This window comes from Tubulanus polymorphus, chromosome 4 (assembly GCF_964204645.1).
Source record: "Tubulanus polymorphus chromosome 4, tnTubPoly1.2, whole genome shotgun sequence".
Classification (NCBI taxonomy): Eukaryota; Metazoa; Nemertea; class Palaeonemertea; order Tubulaniformes; family Tubulanidae; genus Tubulanus; species Tubulanus polymorphus.
The window spans coordinates 18,026,173-18,046,866 of record NC_134028.1 but is presented as its reverse complement, the minus strand read 5'-3'; the positions used below and the strand labels follow the sequence as shown (position 1 = coordinate 18,046,866).

At 37.5% G+C, this 20,694-nt stretch overlaps 1 protein-coding gene across 4 annotated transcripts in view; it reads left to right on the top strand.

Moving 5' to 3' along the window:
• The window catches only part of LOC141903752 (cadherin-87A-like), a 115,877-nt gene that overhangs the window by 42,762 nt on the left and 52,421 nt on the right, over positions 1-20,694 (top strand). For all 4 annotated transcript variants that reach the window (XR_012619092.1, XM_074792029.1, XM_074792031.1 and 1 more), the window contains 7 exons: positions 2,763-3,030; positions 12,888-13,045; positions 13,495-13,567; positions 15,468-15,728; positions 16,174-16,300; positions 17,234-17,373; positions 17,456-17,585. Coding sequence is in view for 3 of the 4 variants with exons in the window: in XM_074792029.1 (XP_074648130.1) it covers positions 2,763-3,030; positions 12,888-13,045; positions 13,495-13,567; positions 15,468-15,728; positions 16,174-16,300; positions 17,234-17,373; positions 17,456-17,585 (1,157 nt within the window). In the remaining variant the exon portion in view is untranslated. The remainder of the gene's footprint in view (positions 1-2,762; positions 3,031-12,887; positions 13,046-13,494; positions 13,568-15,467; positions 15,729-16,173; positions 16,301-17,233; positions 17,374-17,455; positions 17,586-20,694) is intronic.

The window sequence follows — 20,694 nt, the reverse complement described above, 5'->3', positions numbered from 1 at the left end:
TACCCGTACCATAATCCGTGAACACATTACTCCGGTTCTTAAATCGCTGCACTTGCTGCCAGTTCGTGAGCGCATCATATTTAAAGTGTTGTTAACTGTGTTCAAATGCTTACATGGATTATCTCCGGTCTACCTCAGCAACTTTCTTAGAGAGTATCATCCACCTCGATCATTACGATATAGTTCTAGCAATCAACTACGTGTTCCACCGTATCGCCTTAAAACATTTGGCTACAAATCCTTTGGCCATTTGGCGCCGTGCCTCTGGAACTCTTTACCGAGTCATATTCGATCGATTCATGACCTCGCTCTGTTTAAGTCGGGTCTTTAAAACGTTTTTGTTCGATGTAGCATTTTTAGATTCATAGACACTAATTTGACTTCAAATTATGAGCTAGAAGTTTATGGTTAAATTAGGAATTTTATTGTTAATTCAAATTAATTAAAGTACATGTATAAGTATGAGTACGATCTAGTTTATTGAATTACGGACTATGTGTTAGTCAATCAGTAAACACGATCAGGTATTAATCAATGTTACAGAGAAAAAAGAATAAAGCAGTCTACAAATTTGGTAACATCTATATTATTGTAAACATAGCAAAGGAATTACTTGATGTGACATGTTGCCCATAACTTGGAAACCAAAACTATAACAATGCCAAAACGTGACAATCAGTATGCATCAGGAAATCTAAGGTCAGATCATTGAAGTCTTACTAGACTATCAGGACTACTACAGTATTATTACTAATGTACAGTTTTACAGATTTATGTATGAGTTGCCACCAAATATACTAGCAACAAATTGAAAATTGAAATATCAATATTCGAAATAGATATGTAACATCAAATTACATTAGGAACAATATCGCTAATTCCTTTTCATAGAAATTGATATGTGTTTGTGAGCCAGGAATTATAGCAGGATTTAAACGAAATCCATTACCCACACCTCGGACCTGAATCCCCATTAATTCCGATTGTAGTTGTCGTATTGTATCGGCAATACAGGTACACGACCACATGTGTGAGCAAATATGTGAAGCGAACGTGTATATTGTGGTAAGAACTACCAATTTCCAGACCCATGTCAGCTGAACCAGTACAATACCACATGAAACTTGACAATTGATTTTTGTCTAAACTTTTTATAAACTGTTTGAGATGCTTCAGAACATCTTCCTCTGCCTAGGTGCAGTTGTAATGGCACATCGAAGATATTTATGACATTTTCTGTTGTGATTTGTAACAGTTGGTTAATACTATTCAGCTCAGTTTCGACATCAAACCTACAATGATTCCATGCTTCAACAAAGCAATCTTTGATAAAGCTCGGCTCATGTAGTAGTTCTTTGCAGCCCAATTCAACAACAATTTGATGTAGGTTTCCAGGGTTTGGATGGGACTTGCAACTTTGGCTCGAAAGTGCGTCCAAGATATCATCCTCATTTAAGTTGCCATTTGTAAGAGCATTGTTAAGTGGAATTCTTTCATCATTTGTTATATATTGACAAAAAGTCCTTACAAACTATATCATCGGTAACTAAGTTTTCATTTCTTTTATATATACAATACTGAAAAAAAGTCTTGACTGGAAGATACTTTTGGCTTATCCAACCAAGAGCGATAATCTTACTGATAGCGCATCATAAACTTGGGCTTTTTGCAATAGTCAAACAGTGCTTGAAAGAGACTACGCCACGATGTAAACGTATGGTATATTTCCTTCAGGATACATTACGTTGGGCACATTTTAGAAGTTACCTTAGTTTGGGAACTATACCGCTAAACATTTTTTGGAGTACTCCGTACCGTATGGTGGCGCCGCCACAAGCCACATGACTCAATTTCTTCCTTAGCGCCGCCATTTTTGGTGCGGTTTCATAAATCATCTTACAGAATAGTATCTTGAATACTTTATCTCGATGATGCCGATAATGTGTTGATATTGTTCCTTGAAATTTTCATAAATTTTCGAATTGCAAAAATGTCTAAATTGCAGTCCAAATCATTTTAGGGAGCATCTCAAAATTTGGATTGTTACTTCAATAAGAATAACTTGCTGAAGGGGTCGGGGGATTAAGGCCTCCCACGGATTCATCACGACTGCTGAACTATCAATTTATTCTGGTGCAATAAAGATAACATTGAATTGAATTGCAGGTTCGAATATATATGTTACAAGCAGTAGATTTAACCGTCTGTTGGTATTTTAGATATATTTGATTTTGTTTATAAAGTCTATTAGAGTTTAATAGGTTTTCCACTTGTAATTTTGCTAATTTATTTTTCAATTAAGTTATGATCGAAATACACTCGTGAGAATGTTTTATCTTTGTGTGTGGTCTCTCATTAGAAAATCAATAGTTCGAACTTTGGCATGTGTCGAATCAAAGGGGGGTGGGGGATTTAAAACCAATTAGACAGTTATTCTAATTGACGGAACTATTGAAATTTTGAGATGCTCCCTTTCAGCATTTAGTGGTCATCTGTCCAGTTGTGATTGCACTAAGCCTAACCTAGGTCATTTACGCCCAGTGATCAACATGAAATATTGTAAACTTCTTGGCTGTACTAGATTGATTGCCAAGTCCTTTAGTGGTCCATACGTTACATCCGCTTTTTGTCCTCATATGATTAATAATACACGAATAATACAACATCTTAATAGACATGTAAATTCAGGCTTCTTCATTCCTTGCTGGAATAAAGTACGATTTGCTATTCCCAGTGGTATACTTATTCTCTATTTATTTTAGGTTCCACGTAAACACAATATCTGGCTTGATAACTGTTGCTAACTGCCCAACACCTGGGTCTGGTAACTGCATTGATTATGAACAAACTAGAACTTATTTGCTGAATTTTGTGGCAACTGATCATTCGGGCACCGGACAGACTGTATCAAAACCATTAGTGATCAATATACTTGATGCTAACGACAATACTCCACAATGTGAAATACCTAAATATGTGGGATTCATACGCGAACAAGAATCATTGCCGAATCCACCATTACAAGTTAAGGTAAGCATTCCAACCAATCAGGTGTAAATTACCAATATTACATGGTGTTTTATTTATTTTAAGGGTAAATAATGTTAGGTAATATGAAGATAATGATTTGGTGTGGTCATTATCATGGAATTGAGTTTACCCAGTTCTTATCAGCAGAAATTTACTTTCAAACACACATATCTTATTTCTACATTCGATGGAACCTTTAGGGATCACCAAGTTTAGTTATATTAACTAAAACCTCTTGCTAGTCCTCTTAACCCTTAACTTGCTGCAGGCGACTGTAGTCGACACACTGGGGAACTGCCGTAGGCGACTGTAGTCGACAGCGCAACCTATCTCGCAATATAAAGTTTGATTTTATGTCACAAGCGCCTCGCAGCGGGTTGAGTAGTAGTTCTTACTTTGACTTTAAATTACTGCTTGGTGAAGTTTCAATGCCCTATATACAATAGTTTGGAAGTTAGGAGGATCTAATGAGTTGTTTTCAGTAACATGCAAATTATCTGGCACACACAGGACTCAAACATCTCAGATTCAATCCGGTAACAAGAGGGTCCCTTACAAAAATCGGAAAATAATCACTTGTTGACAAGATCATTGTCGCTTTTGGGTAAAGCAATGTCAAAAAGTTTTTAGCTTAATTAGCCCATATCTCCCCCATATTCAAAGATAACAAAATCTTAGAATTAAATGACATCAATTTTTGGCAAAGTGGACAGTTTATGTATCTTTATACGAATAACAAACTACCTGATGTTTTCAAAAATTAATTCCCTCCATTTATGAATATGCGACGTACTGGATTGTGTAGCAACAGAAATATTACATATATGAACAGTTTAAATCATACTTAAAAAATCTTCTATAGAAATGAATGGACCCAAAATTTGGAGTAATTTATCACTTCATTTAACCCTGCCATCCATCAAAATCTTTAAAACACATTTAAAGGACAAGTTGCTATCTTCCTATTGATTAGATATACACAGATTTTTTGGTGACCCGCTTATGATTTTCTATGAATTTTGCAGTGACTTTTCAGATTTTTCAGACTTTTCAGTACATTTTTTGGTTTACCTTTGTCAGCAGTATGAGGTTAGCATTGAGTCGATTCATGTAGAATCGAGGTATGTTTTTTTATGTGAGCATTCTTTTGATTGGTTCTCGGGTTGAATAACGTATAATCGATGCAATTGAAGACATGACGAACCTCCCTTGATGACATGGTCAACTTCGTTTGAATTCGACGAAAAACTGTTCTTGCCGGGAAAATTCTTAGTTCTTGCGTATAAAATTGCAATGACCTCGATTGGGGGGGGCGTCGTCTCTACGAGCGAATGTGATTGGCTGTTTTGGGGATATACGGGGAATTCCGGCGCTACTAAAATAATTATGGGAAAGCCATTAATGGCGAACGTTTCATTGGACTAGGTGCCGTATATGTGCAAATTTTAAATGCTCATTGCTGGTGAGAATATAATTATTTCACATATCGCCATAGGTATTGTTTCATTTTGATACCCGGTGATTGTTTTGATTCAGATTGAAGTGAAGCAACCATTCACTACACAAGGCCTCCACGTGCGCGGGAGTGCACACACAAACACGCTCATACGGACTACTATATGGTGCTGTTGAACGCTGCTTAGCGCGTGCATGTTTGGTATGATAACAGGCTGAATAATCGTCGTAGCAGAAGATGAGCGCTGTGTTTTCTGTTTGACAGAATTTGTAATAAATTGTAATTTCTTGTGACCTGAAAATACTAAGCAGCAAACTATAGGTATAGGTCGAGGTCTGAATATTGTAATGGTAAATTCCAGGATTTAAAACGATCTAATACTACACCCCGCTGTTTTAGCTTCCGCAGCCATACATTGGGAGAGGTTTCGTTTTCAAGACTCAATATTCAGCCACCCTCTGATATGTGACGTCATATTAATTTTATTGGAATATTTTTCATACATTGAAAAAGTTTGAAAATATAGAATAGTTTTTCTTCTCTTTTTAGCCCACTTGGGACTTTAGTCTCAGTGGGCTATTGCGTTCACTTTTCGTCCGTCGTCCGTCCGTCCGTCCGTAGACGGAATCCAGTTATTTTGGGAAGTTATGAAGACGCTTCAAGGTAACGTCTTGATATTTGGGTTACACATGTATCTACCCTAGACACATCTTCAGCCCAAAAACTGGCCCTGTCAGAATCAAGATGGCCGACTGGCAGCCATTGTCGTTCGCCAAAATCAGGACTTTTTACGCATTTTTGAACTTTTTGAGGGAAATTTTGAAGACGCTTTGATCAATTACCTTGATCTTTCGGATATATGTGAATCCCCCCAGGGCCCATCAACATAACAAAAATTGGGTCGGTCGGACTCAAGATGGCCGTCCTATGACCTTTTTAGTGCCCAAAAATGTTAATTTTGGCCCGAATTCTGAGTCCTGTAGCTTCCTACTGGTTTGCCATTTTTCATTAAAATTTGTGATGGGTGTTCTTTGGAAAGGGATGTTTTGTACCTGAGACAGGTATTTTTCATCAGCCAATTATGACGCAATTGGGGGCCATCTTGGTGTCACCAGTACTCATTCGTAAGTGGGAAAAAGTTTTTCCACATTATATTGATACCTAAGCCAGGGATGATAATTTTCCGCCGATCGGCGGATTTCCGCCTTTTCAATCAATTTTTATCATTTCTCAGATCAATGCATATCCGTTGAAAAAATGGGGTGGGGGTTAGGACGATGACTGTGGTTTTCCAGCATTGTAAGGATAGATTGGCATGACCATAAAATCGTTTCCCGATCTATTTTTAAATGCGATCATTTAGCGGCATTTGTATACTAACAAAGTTTTCTCTGTCGGTTGGCGAGCGCGTGTCTGGATATATGTATATACATGTATCTACATTATTGATTTTTCACCGAGCGGTGGTCGTTTTTAATAGTACATGCTTGTGTTTTAAACACGTGTGCGTAGTGTGAAATTGCGATATAGAATCATGTGGAAAATTGTTGAGAGAGTTGGGACGATTGACCCCAGGACAATCGACCAAAAAGAATTTAAAAAAAACCTATGGAAGTGGGATTGGCTGGAGAAAATGGTTGATGGGATTCCTCTCGCTGACTTCGTGAGGAAGATAGACATACCGGGGAAAGCTTATTGTCTCTGGTGCCAAACAGAAATAAAATACGGAAGTAAGGGTCGAATTGCGCTTGAAAACCACGCTAAAACTCAGAAACACGTTGAAATCGTCAAAGAACGGAGATCTAATTACGTACTTCCAGGTAAGTAGGCCTACGTTCACATGCCACACAGGTTAATATTTGTAAATAAAATTAGACGATTTTCAAGTTTTTCTTAAATTGTAAAATCAAACCGAATAAAGAACTAGAATTTGCATTCACTTTCAGGTAGTTCGGGAGCCGATGTTGGTCGATCTTACGGGATCTGCCCAATATTCCAAAATCCAAATAATGAACAACAGGCCGTTACGACGACCGCTAAACCTAAAGTCCCAATATCGGACCGGGTCGTAAGCCAGGAGGCTTTAGTTCTTTCATATATTGCTGAAAACTCATTGCCGTTTTCTCAGTCTCCAAAATTGATTGAGTTGGCAAAAGCACTTGCCATGGATCGGGCAGCATTAAGCAAATTGTCTATGGGTCGTTTAGCGGCTTCATATAAGATGCGACTGGGTCTGGCGCAAACCACCGAAGAACAGTTAGCGGATGAACTCAGAAATACGTTCTATTCACTAAACATCGATGAGGCTACAAGCCAATCCACAAAAAAAGTTCTGTCGATCCTTGTCAGTTACTTTAGTGAGAAGGAGAGACAAGTTGTTGTCAGACATTTGGCCTCATGTAATCTTATTTCTACCACTAGCGCATCTGTTTATAGTGCTTTGGTTGAGGTTTTCCAGCAGCGTGATTTAGATTATAACCGATTAATGTCTGTCCTCCTCGACAGCTGTAACGTCATGAGAGGTAGTAAAACTGGCTTGGAGAAGTTAATAAAGGATAATTTGGCCCAGCATTTGCTTGACATCGACGGTGATTCGATACATCACACTCACAACGCCGCGAAACATTTCACAAAAGAATTTGATGGATTCATAGAGAAATTGATAACCGATATTGCAAGTGATTTGCATTTTTCTAAGGACGTAGAAAACTGGCTCCAAATTATCCTTGATCTCTTAGGCATTGGGTTTTCGATGCCCGAGCGGTACGTCGGAACCCGATGGCTATCGGTCCATGATGCGGCGTCAGACCTTATTCGCAAAATCGATGGATATACTCTGCTGTACTATGGATTTATACAGAAAGACAAAATCGTGTATTTGGCTCTATGTGTTGACATATATCGCAAATTTAACTTGTCTGAACCCACGAAAGATGAGATCAAAAAAATCTATGTTGCTGCTGCCGCCAAATGGAAAAATCTGACAGCGGAAGGAAAAGAAAGAAAGCTACGAATTATCGATAAACTCATCATTCAGCGTAAAAAGCTTAAGCTTTATGTGCATTTTTACACGGCGGTATTGCCAGTTCTAAAAAGATATGTACTCTTATTCCAAACTGTTGAAGAGCCATGTGTCCACAAGCTCAATGATGAGCAATGTCAATTATTCAGGGATTTCATTTCCCTTTGTGTTAAACCATCTGCAATTCCTGAATCGGATCGAAAGTTGTCTTCTCTGATAATCTCAGAAAACCTCCTGCCAACCACTGAGATGTTCATAGGCGAATCTGCATCCCAAATAATTGCGGGGGAAAATAAATCATCCCAGTTTGTCAAAGACTTTCATGATCGTGTCGAGAGGGCCTATCTCAATACCGCCCAGTACCTCGCTAAAAAAATGCCTATCGACAATAAACTTCTCCGGTATATCTCGGCAATAGACCCAAAATGCCAGCGACATGAAACGGCACTGAAATATATGAAAAAACTCCCACAATTAGTCGTCAATGTTCTGGCTAATGAAACGGAGATCAACTGTTATAAATTAGAAGTGCATAAATTCCACTCGGATTCCAGTCTGCCAGCAGCAGTTGATAAAGATGGAAAGCAAGTTAGAATCGATTCCTGGTGGGCTGCTGTACATGATTTGGGCAAATATCCATACCTCTGTCGCATGGTATTTGCTTTACTTAGCTGTTTCAGTTGCCCAGTTGTCGAGAGCTCGTTTAGCATTATGGGCGAAATTCTGAACAGCACAACCAATAGACTTCATGTCAAATCTTTCAGCGCAATCCAGAGTGTGAAATACGGATTAGGCAAAACGTCAGCTGTAGACTTTTTCAAAAGAGAAGATATTCTTCATGACCCTGTGTGTCCAAATCTCGTTAAAAATATGAACACTGCAGCTAAACGATACAAGGATGAATTGCAGGGTGAAAAAGATAAGAAAGCGGCTCGTATGGAGGAACTTCAGGCTAAAGAGGTTAAGAAAGTTTCAAAACGCAAAGCCCGCGAACAGTGCATCTCAGCTGCAAAGAAAGCCCGAGAGGCACATGTATCTGCTATGCGTGCAAAACAACGACAAGCTAAAAGACATAAGCAGATGGAACTTGTAAGACTATTAAAAAAGAAGTAATCTCTGGCTTGTCCACTATTGGAAAAACATTTATGTGTTTTGTTAAATAAAATGATGCCGACTGACTGTACTGACTATGTACATGTAGTATGTTTAGATTGGTAATGATGTGTACATGTGTTTTATAGAATATTTTTCCAAACCTTACTTCGTTAGAAAATTCATAAGATAACCCACTGTTCTATTTAAGTTTTTTTTATGGAAATCTAGCTTGTTGTGATATCAGTTTATTAAAAATTAGTGCTTTAATGATGCATGCTGGAAAATAAAGTCTAATTCAATTATCTATTGCGTGGGCAAGTGATCGTCGCTTTCAAGAAGATTGATCAATGTGGGATTCGAACCTACTAGTTACATTATAGTTGTCTCTGCATCAATTATGTCCCTGCCGTCTTGGAACTAGCAGTGTGTTGTGTAAAACATGGACGATGTTGTTTGATTTTTTGGCTTTGCTGAGTGAAATTTCAATCGGAAAACTGCTGAAAAACGATCTGAGATGATGTGAAAATCAAAAATTTTCTGGGGGAGGGCCCCCAGACCCCCCGTAATTACTTCGCGCCTACGGCGCTCGTTTCCGCCTTTTCAATAATGGTCTGTTATCATCCCTGCTAAGCGTATTTTGCTACCACAATCAATTAGAAAGTTGTAGCTCATAACGTATTCTATGATTGTGGTGAGTTTCAAGGTAATTGGATTTCGTACATGGCCACCAGGAGGCGTTGAATAATACAATATCTTAGCATTTCTTTATTATATTCGTACCTATGAATATTTTGTAACCACAATCAATTGGAAAGTTGTAGCTCATGACATCATCTATGATTGTTGCGAGTTTTAAGGACATAAGTTTTTCTATATGGTCACCAGGGGGCGTTGAATAGTAGAATAACTTAGTATTTCCTTATTATATTGGTACCTAGGCATATTTTGTTACCATGATCAATTGCAAATTTGTAGTTCATGACATGTTCTATGATTGTGGTGAGTTTCGAGGTCACTGGGTTTTGAATATGGTCACCAGGGGCATCGAATAGTAGAATGACTTAGTATTTCCATATTAAATTGGTTAGGAGGCATATTTTGTTATCACAATCAATTACAAAATCGTAGCTGCTGACATGTTCTATGATTGTGGTGAGTTTTAAGGTCATTGGTTTTTGTAAATGGTCACCAGGGGGCATTGAATATTGAAATTGTTAGATTGTTAAGCATTTGAAACCACTTCCCAAGTGGGCATGGTGTCCCTGGACCCCTAGTTCTAATGTAATCTTTTTTGGGGTGGTATATCCTACAACCTATGCTTTTTTTGACGCCTTATAAAACGTTACCATTATGAAACCTAAACAATGCTAACCATTCAGCGTCATTTTACAAACGACAGCCGTAAATCGATGTGCAAAGCGTCACAGGTTTATGTGTACACAAACAAGCTATCTGGCAAAATATTATTGACATTGATGTAGAATGGCTTCCTGTGATTATATAATGACCTATATTTGAACGTCGAAATGTTATATTGCATTGAATATCATTAGAAGACGTATTGTAATAGTAAAGGATGTATGATTATATCAGAAGCGGCAGGCATAAATAGAAATGATAAGTAAATCGGATTATTCGGTTAAATGGCGGATGTATACACGATGCGGAAGTCTGATATAAAAGTCAGACCCTGACGTGGGCATGCCGGTGGAATGACGAAGCTATCTACGATGTGTGTAGGGCCGGCGTAAATTTCACAGCGGCTACAAGCGGTTAATATGAAAATGTGTAAACATATAATTTCAATATTCAATCGTTTGTGAAAATATGTTTGATATTAGGAGTATGCAAGTTTCGTGAGATTAGCAATTTATAATAGCATAGCTGTCATATACGGCTCCGTGTCCTCTGATGGCATGTGTATTAGGTGACAATTCAATTCAATTCTTTATTGATCCTTATTACATTGAAATTCCGGGATAAAATTCCCAAATTCAATAAATACAAATTTTAAAATAAATTAATACAACATACATGACACACGGGTAATTCATACAGAACAACATAAGCATGTTATTTTAAATGACAATGTCTACTTCAACCCACCCAGACTCAAGACTCTAGGAAATCGAGTGACAGCCAAACGCGTGGCCCGGGACCGGGCCGGCTGGCTAGGCCACACGATATGCTCGAAGTCATAATGAAGCAGACATCAGAAGAGCTCTTTCTTCATCCATGGAGGCAATGAAGTTGCAGACCAGCTTAGAGGCATAAGTAAATGAAGTCGGTCGCAAGTTCGCGATCAATTATTGAGAATTTTCAATAAAAAAATTTAAACCACTACTAGAGTCGAAGACCTGTATCATCTATCCAATCGCCAAATCTCATCATTCCCCAAATTTCTTAAAACTTTGATTTCAAATTTGCAATTCCACATTAGCTTAGCCCAGAAATTCTACATTTTTTTCCCAGGCGTCAAATAATTTTCTAAAATTAATTTTCTTGTTATATCTTCCTCTATGATAAATTATTTTGATTTATACATGATTTGTGTAAAAAACATCATGATTTATGAATTGTATATTATTTGTTATAAATTGCTATAATTTTCAGAAAATAAATTATAACAATAAAAAGACCCCCCTAGATAGCCAGAATACTCACAATTTTGTGTTACATTGTGAATATTCATAAATAAAGACACTGTAGATTACTATATCCATTATTAAAACCTTCATTATGCTTCTTATTACAGTCTAATTGTATGAATCTTTATCAAAATCCAAAAATTTCAAATTTATGAGGCGTTTTTGAGGTAAAAATTCTTCAAAATGTCAGAATTTGAAATTACTTCGGCGTTAAGATTCTCGAGTATCGGCAGTTGCCGTGCGTTAAGAACTACCGCTCCATGTGCTGCGAGGCGCTTGTGACATAAAAACAAACTTAAAATGGGCGATAGGTCGGGCTGTCAACTACAGTCGCCTGCGGCAGTTCCCCAGTGTGTCGACTACAGTCACCTGCGCCAAGCTAAGAGTTAAAGATTAAGTGTAGCCTATTCGTAAAAATTTTTATTATGATCTCAATCAATAGATAACTTGCCCATAAACCAATAAAAAATGTTATTTTTAGTAAACACTGAACTTGAATAAATACATGGGTTTGAAAAATGAATAACTGGTGGTGTGCGAATTTTCTGAATGCGCACTGCCTATTTGCCATGCGTGTGACGTCATACAGACTATATAGCTGTGAATACAACATGGACTGTACACACACATAGTGAAAGTTTTATTGGGTTTTTACTATTCAATGCTAACCAAATTCATGGTGAAGCATTGGTATTATCATTATTTTCATCAGAACTGTAATCATTTAAATATGATCAAGATATGACCAATTTTTTAACCTTCAATCGGCACAGTAGCTGGCAAGATTAACACGACTACTAAGACGATCAGTACAGTTACCCACACCTTTAAGAGACATAAACCACATGTTGATGAATGTACTATGCAATAAAGCTGCTCTTTTGAGATAAATGGGGGTAAAACTTTGAATACCACATGAATATTAACATGAAACTAGAAGTTTGTGCTGACTTGAATTCAGCACATAGACCCGATATATTTCAGTAATTCACAACTCATAACAACTAAAATTAGATTACCCTTATATGAAGTGGCTGGGATCGAGGGGCTGTGTGTGTGTCCATGGATTACCCTTATATAAAGTGGCTGGGATCGAGGGGCTGGGTGTTTGCCTGGATTACCCTCATTTAAAGTGGCTGGGATTGAGGGGCTGTGTGGTGTGCGTGGATTACCCTTTATAGTTACAAAGTGGAGGGTGGGATCGAGGGGCTGTGTCTCTGCTTGAAAGGTTATCTTCCCTTCAACAATTCAAAATCATCGGAATTGTGGACAAGTAGAATTGGTCGGCAATTTAAAATCGGAATTGTTGGAAAGTGGAATTGGTCGGCAATTTGAAACCGAACCACTCACTTCATTAAAGAAAATCCTCCACAATGGAACTATATTGAACTATTATGGAGTTGAACCGGAATAATTATTGTGTATATAAATGTGACTTGACTTATCGTCAAAAACAAAAGCTATTTGGGCGACACTTGATTTTGATGATGTACAGTGCTCTGAGTAGTTCCTTTTATCCACTGAAGTGAGGTTTTATTTATTGGCAATTAAGAGCTGCCAATGTAAGATTAGCTAAAGATGAAATATGTTAATATATCTGTAGCTGCTTAATATCATAAACTTTTTTATTTTTTAGGCAGTTGACTTAGATAGTGAAAGAGATGGCAACAATCGCATTCGTTACACTATAGATGGTGGTAATGGAAAAAATCTATTCCAGATTTCTGAAACATCTGGCCTGATATCTGCTAAACTTCCAATTGATTTTGAGAGTACCCCAGGTGGACTAGGAGTGTAAGTATAAGTCTGAGATTAAAAAGTTGCGCTTTTGTCTATACATGCTATCCTAGTTAAACCCTTTTTACATCTTTAGAAAGTTTTTTCGTAAACTTTAATTCTTAAAGTATAGTCAAACCCTCTTAAAATGGAGCTGATGGGAACAACAATTTAGAAGATAGGCTACATTAATCTGACTTAAAAATATCACCAATTTTTGTTACATGTATTCTCAGTAGGTTTTGAATGATCTGTGCCAGGAAAATGCGCTAAGATCAATAATGTCCTGACAATGTTCATCTACAACGGCTGATTCCTAAACTAATCAAACTGGCATATGCATGAATTTGAATAATTGGGCTCGAGCCTTATTTGTGACTATGTCTTACCACAATATAAGATATCTGTGAAACCTTTATATGCCACATGCAAATTTGCTACAGATACATTAGGAACATTTTTTGTAGGTATCATTTGACGATAAAAGTCAGCGATGCTGAACCGAAGTCTGACACATGTCAAGTTATCATTAATGTTCAGGTTTGTACTTCTAACGCTGTATCACTTTTGGATTATGATGATGATAAACATTTTTAGGCCCCGGCTCAACTTTAGTTGAGAGGGGGCATATAGATTTACCCCTGTACGCCGCCGCAAGTGACGTTAACAGCCTAGAGGCCTCAATTGTTGACCAATTGTTTTCAAAATTCACTTGGGCCAGTACCCAATCGATTCAAATTATGGCCACCAGGGGGCAGACATGAAAAACGATGTTAACAGCCTAGAGGCCACAATTGTTGACCGATTCATTTCAAACTTGGTACACAAGTGGGGTATCACTTGGATGATTAACCCTATTTAAAATCGGGTCGAAAGCCTAGAGTGACAATTGGTGACCGCTTCATTTCAAACTTGGTAGACAAGTTGGACATCACCTGAGCCAGAACCCTATTTAAAATTGGGTCGATTTGATTCAAATTATGGCCACGAGGGGGCTGACGTGAAAAATGATGTTAACAGCCTAGATGCCGCAATTTTTGACCAATTGTTTTCAAACTTGGTACACAAGTAGGAAATCACTTGGGCCAGAACCCAATCGATTCAAATTATGGCCACCAGGGGGCCAACATGAAAAGCGACGTTAACAGCCTAGAGGCTGCAATTGGTGACCGATTCATTTCAAACTTGGTACACAAGTAGGGTATCACCTGGCCTCGAATCCTATTTAAAATTGTCTCGATTCGATTCGAATAATGGCCACCCGGGGGCCGAGATGAAAAATTACGTTAATAGCCAAGAGGCCGCAATTGTTGACTGATTAATTTCAAACTTGGTACACAAGTAGGGTATCACTTGGGCCAGAACCCTATTTAAAATCGAGTCGATTCGATTCAAAATACTAGAGGCCGCAATTGTTGACCGATTCAAATTATGGCCATCAGGGGAAAACAGCCTAGGGGCTGCAACTGTTGATAAATTATTATGGACATTCACTTTAGCGACGTCCATTATCACATATGAAACTTTCTTCCTTTGGTACAAAATAATTTCCAAACGAAGATTTTCTAAGGGTCATACGCTACAAACTTTTCAATTACCATTAAGCTATATCGCTTATAGTTTTCCCTCTATGAAGCTTCAAAGTTACAACTGATTTTCCTACTTTATAGTAAAAAATGATGGGCACTTGTGAGTGTTTTTCTCTAATCACACATGGGCTCTGAAAATAAGTATTAGGGCCTAATAGTATAAAGAAAAACCACAGTCTGTCAAAATGACCCTTACAGTTGTACATCGTTCATAAGAATCTTGTAGACGAAAGTGCCGAAATTGTATAATAGACTTCTGTATAATCCAAATCTTGATTGATATTAATATCTTAGCTGGGACATGCTGGAAAACATCGTAATAAGTTTGGTCTTCAACAGGATCACATTAATGAGGCAGAAAATGAAATTCATTTTCAGCATAAATGAAAATCGTACATTAAGACAAATATTGACCTTAAGTTTGGTTTGTGGTCCTCCCAACCAACATCATCATTGAACAGTAACCACTTGATTACCTTACCACAGTATAATCTGCCAATCCTTCAAGGCCCATGGGACTCTTGTTTGTGCATATACGAAAGTCCCTGAACGTGTAACCTTGAAAAGACTTGGTTCCTATTTCATCCCAATTTTCATGGGCTACAAAACCAAGCCAGCTTTCAGTACAACCATGTCAGCAAGCCCATTTTTAGAATTTCTTTCTTGTTCATGATGAGGAATTTGACAGTCTGTTCTTGTTATTAATGGAATGGTGGCAGCCTCTGTCAAGCATTAATTAAGAAGTCTGTGATGTGATATTTATTTTCAATTGAAATAAGTTCCTATAAGTTGAAAAGGTTTCCATTGGATAACGTATTCTACTGTCATTGAATTTACTGACTTTCTTCCAGGATGTCAATGATCATCGACCAAATTTTATTCCATCGAATGTCTATGTGAAGGATATCTCAGAAAACACTCCTGGGAAAACATTTATTTTAAATGTAACTGCTACAGATTTAGATCCTCCTCGGTCTTCTAATGGTGATGTCAGCTACCGTATTGAATCGGGCTCGTTAGGGAAATTTGTTATAGATCAGAAGTCAGGGGAAATTCGCACTGCAAATGAAGCTACATTTGATTATGATTCAAGGAAGCAATATATCCTCACTGTAAGTAGCTAAGTTGACTTTCCTTAAGCTTAGTGTACATCGACAAACGACTGGAGACAACTAGTTGCTAGTGAGCCAGTACCCCTTGCACATCGAAAAATCAAATGAAAGCCGGTCTCTAGGTCCATAGTGCATAGATACACAGCAACTGAGATATGTAATCTAGCAAATGTTCTTGAGGGCATCTCAAGTCACGTGACAAGTTGCTTTGTTTTAGTCAGTTGCTACCATGTGTTGTTGATTATGAAGCTATCAACTGGTATAACAACTAGTTGCTCAAAAGTAGTTCATAAGCAACTGGCTAGAACTGGAGATAGATGGACACTAACTAGTCGTAAGCTCACTGGCAACTAGTTTTCTCCAATCGCAGTGTCAATGTATACTAGGCTTAAGTTCAGCAACCATGTCGGTCAATGATACCTCATGTTGTAATTTCTATACATAGGTGATTGGTTCTGATGCAGGTCAACCACAACTTAGTGCAACAGCTAAAGTTACTATCAACATTCTGGATGTAAACAATAAAAATCCGTACTTTGAAAAGTCGGTTGTCAGGGTGCGCATTTATGAAAGTGAGTAAAATTTTTGTGACAAATTTTTAAGATCTTGTCAGCTATAGGGAATAATAGGAAATGAATAGATGGTTATGGGGATCATAATTCTCCAACCAAAGTCGAAAATATGACCTTTCCGTTCAAAAAGATCGTTCTCCAGATCAGTGTAAATCCAGTGAAAAATAGGGGGTTAGGGTGTTGACAGTCTACTTGACTTGAAAGGGAGCATTTGTGATAACGATTGTACCAGTGAACCATAAAAGCATTCATAGGCTGGATGATTCGCTTTCACTTCTATACGTCCCTATTCAGCCTGTGAACAGCTTCAAAACAACTGTTGATGCGTGGATGCAAAACTTGTACCCCATGGACTGCTTTATTAACCAACTTATTTAGCCTGTCATGGGGACTGTATCTGGTGGTCATGGTAAGAAGGATACTTACCGACATTATTTTTGATAGTATGAATAAAACATGCACCATCATTTAAATTTAAGAAAGTCCATAGGCTTATTATGAATTTTTTTTCGATTGCAATTCTTGTTATGTCATCTTTCTTTGCAAGTAAATCTAAAAGTATGTATGATTTTTGTTTTTAAGTGTAAAAGTATCATAAATGATGTATTAAACCAGATATTGCATTTTATTGTGTCAGAAGAAATTTCTTCCATTTACACAACTTAACATTAGATGTATGGCCATCTGACTGGCTTACCTGTGAAGGAATATATCATCAATCAAAACCAACTTTCAATAAAACAATTACTGATACTTGTTATAAGTTAAAATCAGAAGTTTTAGGTCTCAACATCGACCTGGACTTATAAGGCGTGTACACTTACTTATATGCCAGTTTTTACAGTAGTATACTTCTTAGTTCAGGCATTTTAACGATTTAGGCAGACCTCATTATTACTGCTTTGCTTCCATGTATATTTACTCTGCTTTCAGACGCCACGGTTAACACAAACCTGATTAATGTGACCGCTAAAGATCTTGATTCTGGAGCTGTCATACGTTATTCAATTGAGCCAACAAGTGCATACAATAAAGGTGGAGATTTGGTTGATCCAAACAGCTATGATTACAAGGTATGCTCAAAGCAAGCTCTGCTCAGGTAAAAGGATATTACATGTGCCTGTCAGATTGAAAGAAAATTGCTCTCTGTTGTAGAATCTGTTTAAAATTGATGACATAACAGGACAGATTTCCACAAATAGTCGGTTGAACTACGATAAAGCAGTTGAAGTTTATTTACAAGTTCAAGCACAGGATAAAAATGTTACCCAACAAACAGGAACAGGTAAAGTAGATTTTCGTGAATGTTCTATTTCTAAAAGTTTTTACCTTGGCCATAGGACACGTGAGATGTTACCATTGTTTCACCGTACATTCCTTGGTCCATTCCTGCTGTATTGGGTATTATCAGCCCTTTCGATACTGAATTAAGATATATTGAGCGATATCCACATACTGAATTACATTAATGTGGTAATCACTGATTGATGCCCAACTTATAAACAATTGTCTTCCTAGCCCAGTATTGAAACAATTTAATTAGGGTTTCTGCTGCTTTCGCAGAAACCCTCTTGTAATTCTGTTGATGATTATTATTATAAATTTTCCACTTTCCAGCCAAAAATTTTCATAAAATGTTTCTCTCAGATTCAACTACTAACAGCTTATAAACAAAATTTTCAATTCTGTCAGAAATATGACTCGGTGCCTGACCATTTCGTATTTGCATATAGTAATTTACTATGAATTAATCCCGCGTAATTACCGGGTCTAAACAGTGACAAGAATAATGCAAAGAATTGTCATCCATTGATAATAGTGCACCTCGAAAAGCCTAAAATTACCGGAGGACCTTGAGTGTCAACTCAACCGTAAATCACGGATTCGGACTCACAATAATCCGGACAGGTCAATTCTCGCTATCTGATGCATATATGAGCGATTCAAAAAGCTGCCATTTTGTTTTGGCAAATCATGTAATCGGACTGATATAAGTCCCGATCCGTTATTTCTCGTTTCTGTTTCATCTATCACCGCCATTTTGTACCACCAGTATATCTTCCGTTTGGCAGATGAACTCAACATTCAAAGACGTCGACGCAGTTGACGCCACATCATGTTTGAATCCTGACAATGCAATAATTGTGTTACCTATAATTCCCTCTTTGGGATTGAAGTAAATTAATGTTCATTGAGTATACGTTGGTTTTCAAAGTTGTTATAGTCCAAACATATCTGCAATATGTAAACCTGTCACTGATAAATGAAAACAGAAACAACTTAAAAAATCTGTTAAAAATCGATGTTTACTTCTGAATGCAAATTCCTCACTGAACAAATTGATGCATTAAGGTAGATCAACCTAGTATTAACGAAATTATGGATCAAAACGCAAAAGGAGAGCATGTGCGACAGACTAGTTCATTCAACTGCCACCAGAGGACTTTGAAAGAACCATGTCTTCGGTTGGGTAGCCATTTTGGAACATCACTACTTTTTACGTGGTAGCCCCTGTAGCCTATGTAGCTGGATCCACATATCCAGCATATTGTTGACCCAGGTTGCGCTTCTTGGAAATAAGTCATATGTTATGGACTTATGCGAATTATTTAGATGACGCTTCTCAGTGCGATATATGAACCAGTTAGGCAGAAACCTGTTTGAAATTAGTATTATCTGAAATCATCATTCGGATGATTAATTTTCACTTTAATGAACGTACGCCTTAATGAAAAAGGTCCACAGAAATTCATTTGTCTTTAGAATATTATAATTATCATGATAAATATATTTAGATACAGTAAATGACATCACGCCGATTTAGCAGTTAAAATAAATGATTACGGGCATGAATACACCGTCCATGCGCCTTTATGTAGCGCCTTTTTCAACTGCGTTGATCATTGATTGTGTCATGGCAGCTTTGTATGGTATCCATATGAAGTCTAAGGTGAGTAGCAGCAATTGGTGTGTATAGTTTATTCCTCATGAATTCATGGAGGGCCTCTTGATAATGTGAATGGGCGTTCATAACATTGAGAATTACTGCTGTGGTCCATCAAAGCCTACGGTACCCATGAGCATCCCCTGGATTTCTTTTGGGGGAGTTCGTTATGAGGGAAAGAAAAGAGGGTTTTTGAAAATTTGGTGCAAGACGCGTTCTGGTGCAATATGAGGCCATCAGATCACGGACCAATTTTCCTGTCGGCAGCTTTTACTATTGAGAGACCAGCGCTTATTCCTCGCTTGCTGTCCTTTGTGCATCCTTAATGCATACTGAACACAGAGAGGCGTATTTTGGAAGGTTTTGATTTTCAATGTAATGTAGTCAAGTCGACACCGATGATTAAATTGAACAGCAAATTTATATCATATTGTTTTCAGAAACCTTTTCAGAAATATCTCGAATCAAACAATTGAAATACAAGACTGTGAAATTTAAACTCACATTCTATACACAACATAAACAAATACAATAGGTAGACTGGTTCCCATTTACTTTGAATGTATCGATTTTGTTTTAGCTAATTCAGCAAATGCAGACCAAATGCAGACCAAATCGTCGACGTTTGAAGATTCAGAAAAGGGGATTCGTTCGAACTACCCTAGGGATGCCCATGGTACCAGTGTACCCGTATATTGTGTCGAAAATTCCAGATTGGTACACTTCTTAGTTTTTAGCAAACCTATAGTTTGCTTTTGCTATCACTAGCCAGTGACGTCATGCTCCCAATTCATTTCCAGTAAAACAGGGGGCATACTTTTTATGGTCTTGAGATTTGATTATTTCATCAGAGGTATCTTTATAGTCATATAGTATCTATTACGATCTGAAAATTTTATATATTTCATGAACTAGTGTTTTTATGAAATAATCGAAATATGCCAAAATTGAAGCAAATAGCTGTTCTTTTTGTATACACGCGTTTCTGTGAAATCAAAATAGACCCGCACTGCTAGTACTATGAAGTTTTGGGTGTTGTTTAAACATTTCCCATAATTTTCGCTGAAAAAAACATCTAGATTTACTCCCAGGTCTGTCTAAATGCAGGGGTCTCGCTCGCACCTATTGTTTCTTGGATATATCCAAGAAATATGGTAGCCTATTAGATACATTTTCAAAATTCATGTGTGGACGGAATGCGCTGAATGCTGAATTCTGTTTTTAAATTCGAATCAACCGAGATCGAGGTTAATTTTTATTTCATAATATTCCAGTTGCAATGTTGACATTTTGTTTCAACAGATCAATAGTTTCGAGTTTCTTTGATTACATTTGTGAATGACCCTGATGCGTCTCCGTACACTAGAGGCATCCGGGCATTTCCTGGTTTATTCACGGGTGTACACGGTATTTCTGCTCATTGAAGGTAAGATATTTTATGAATAATTAT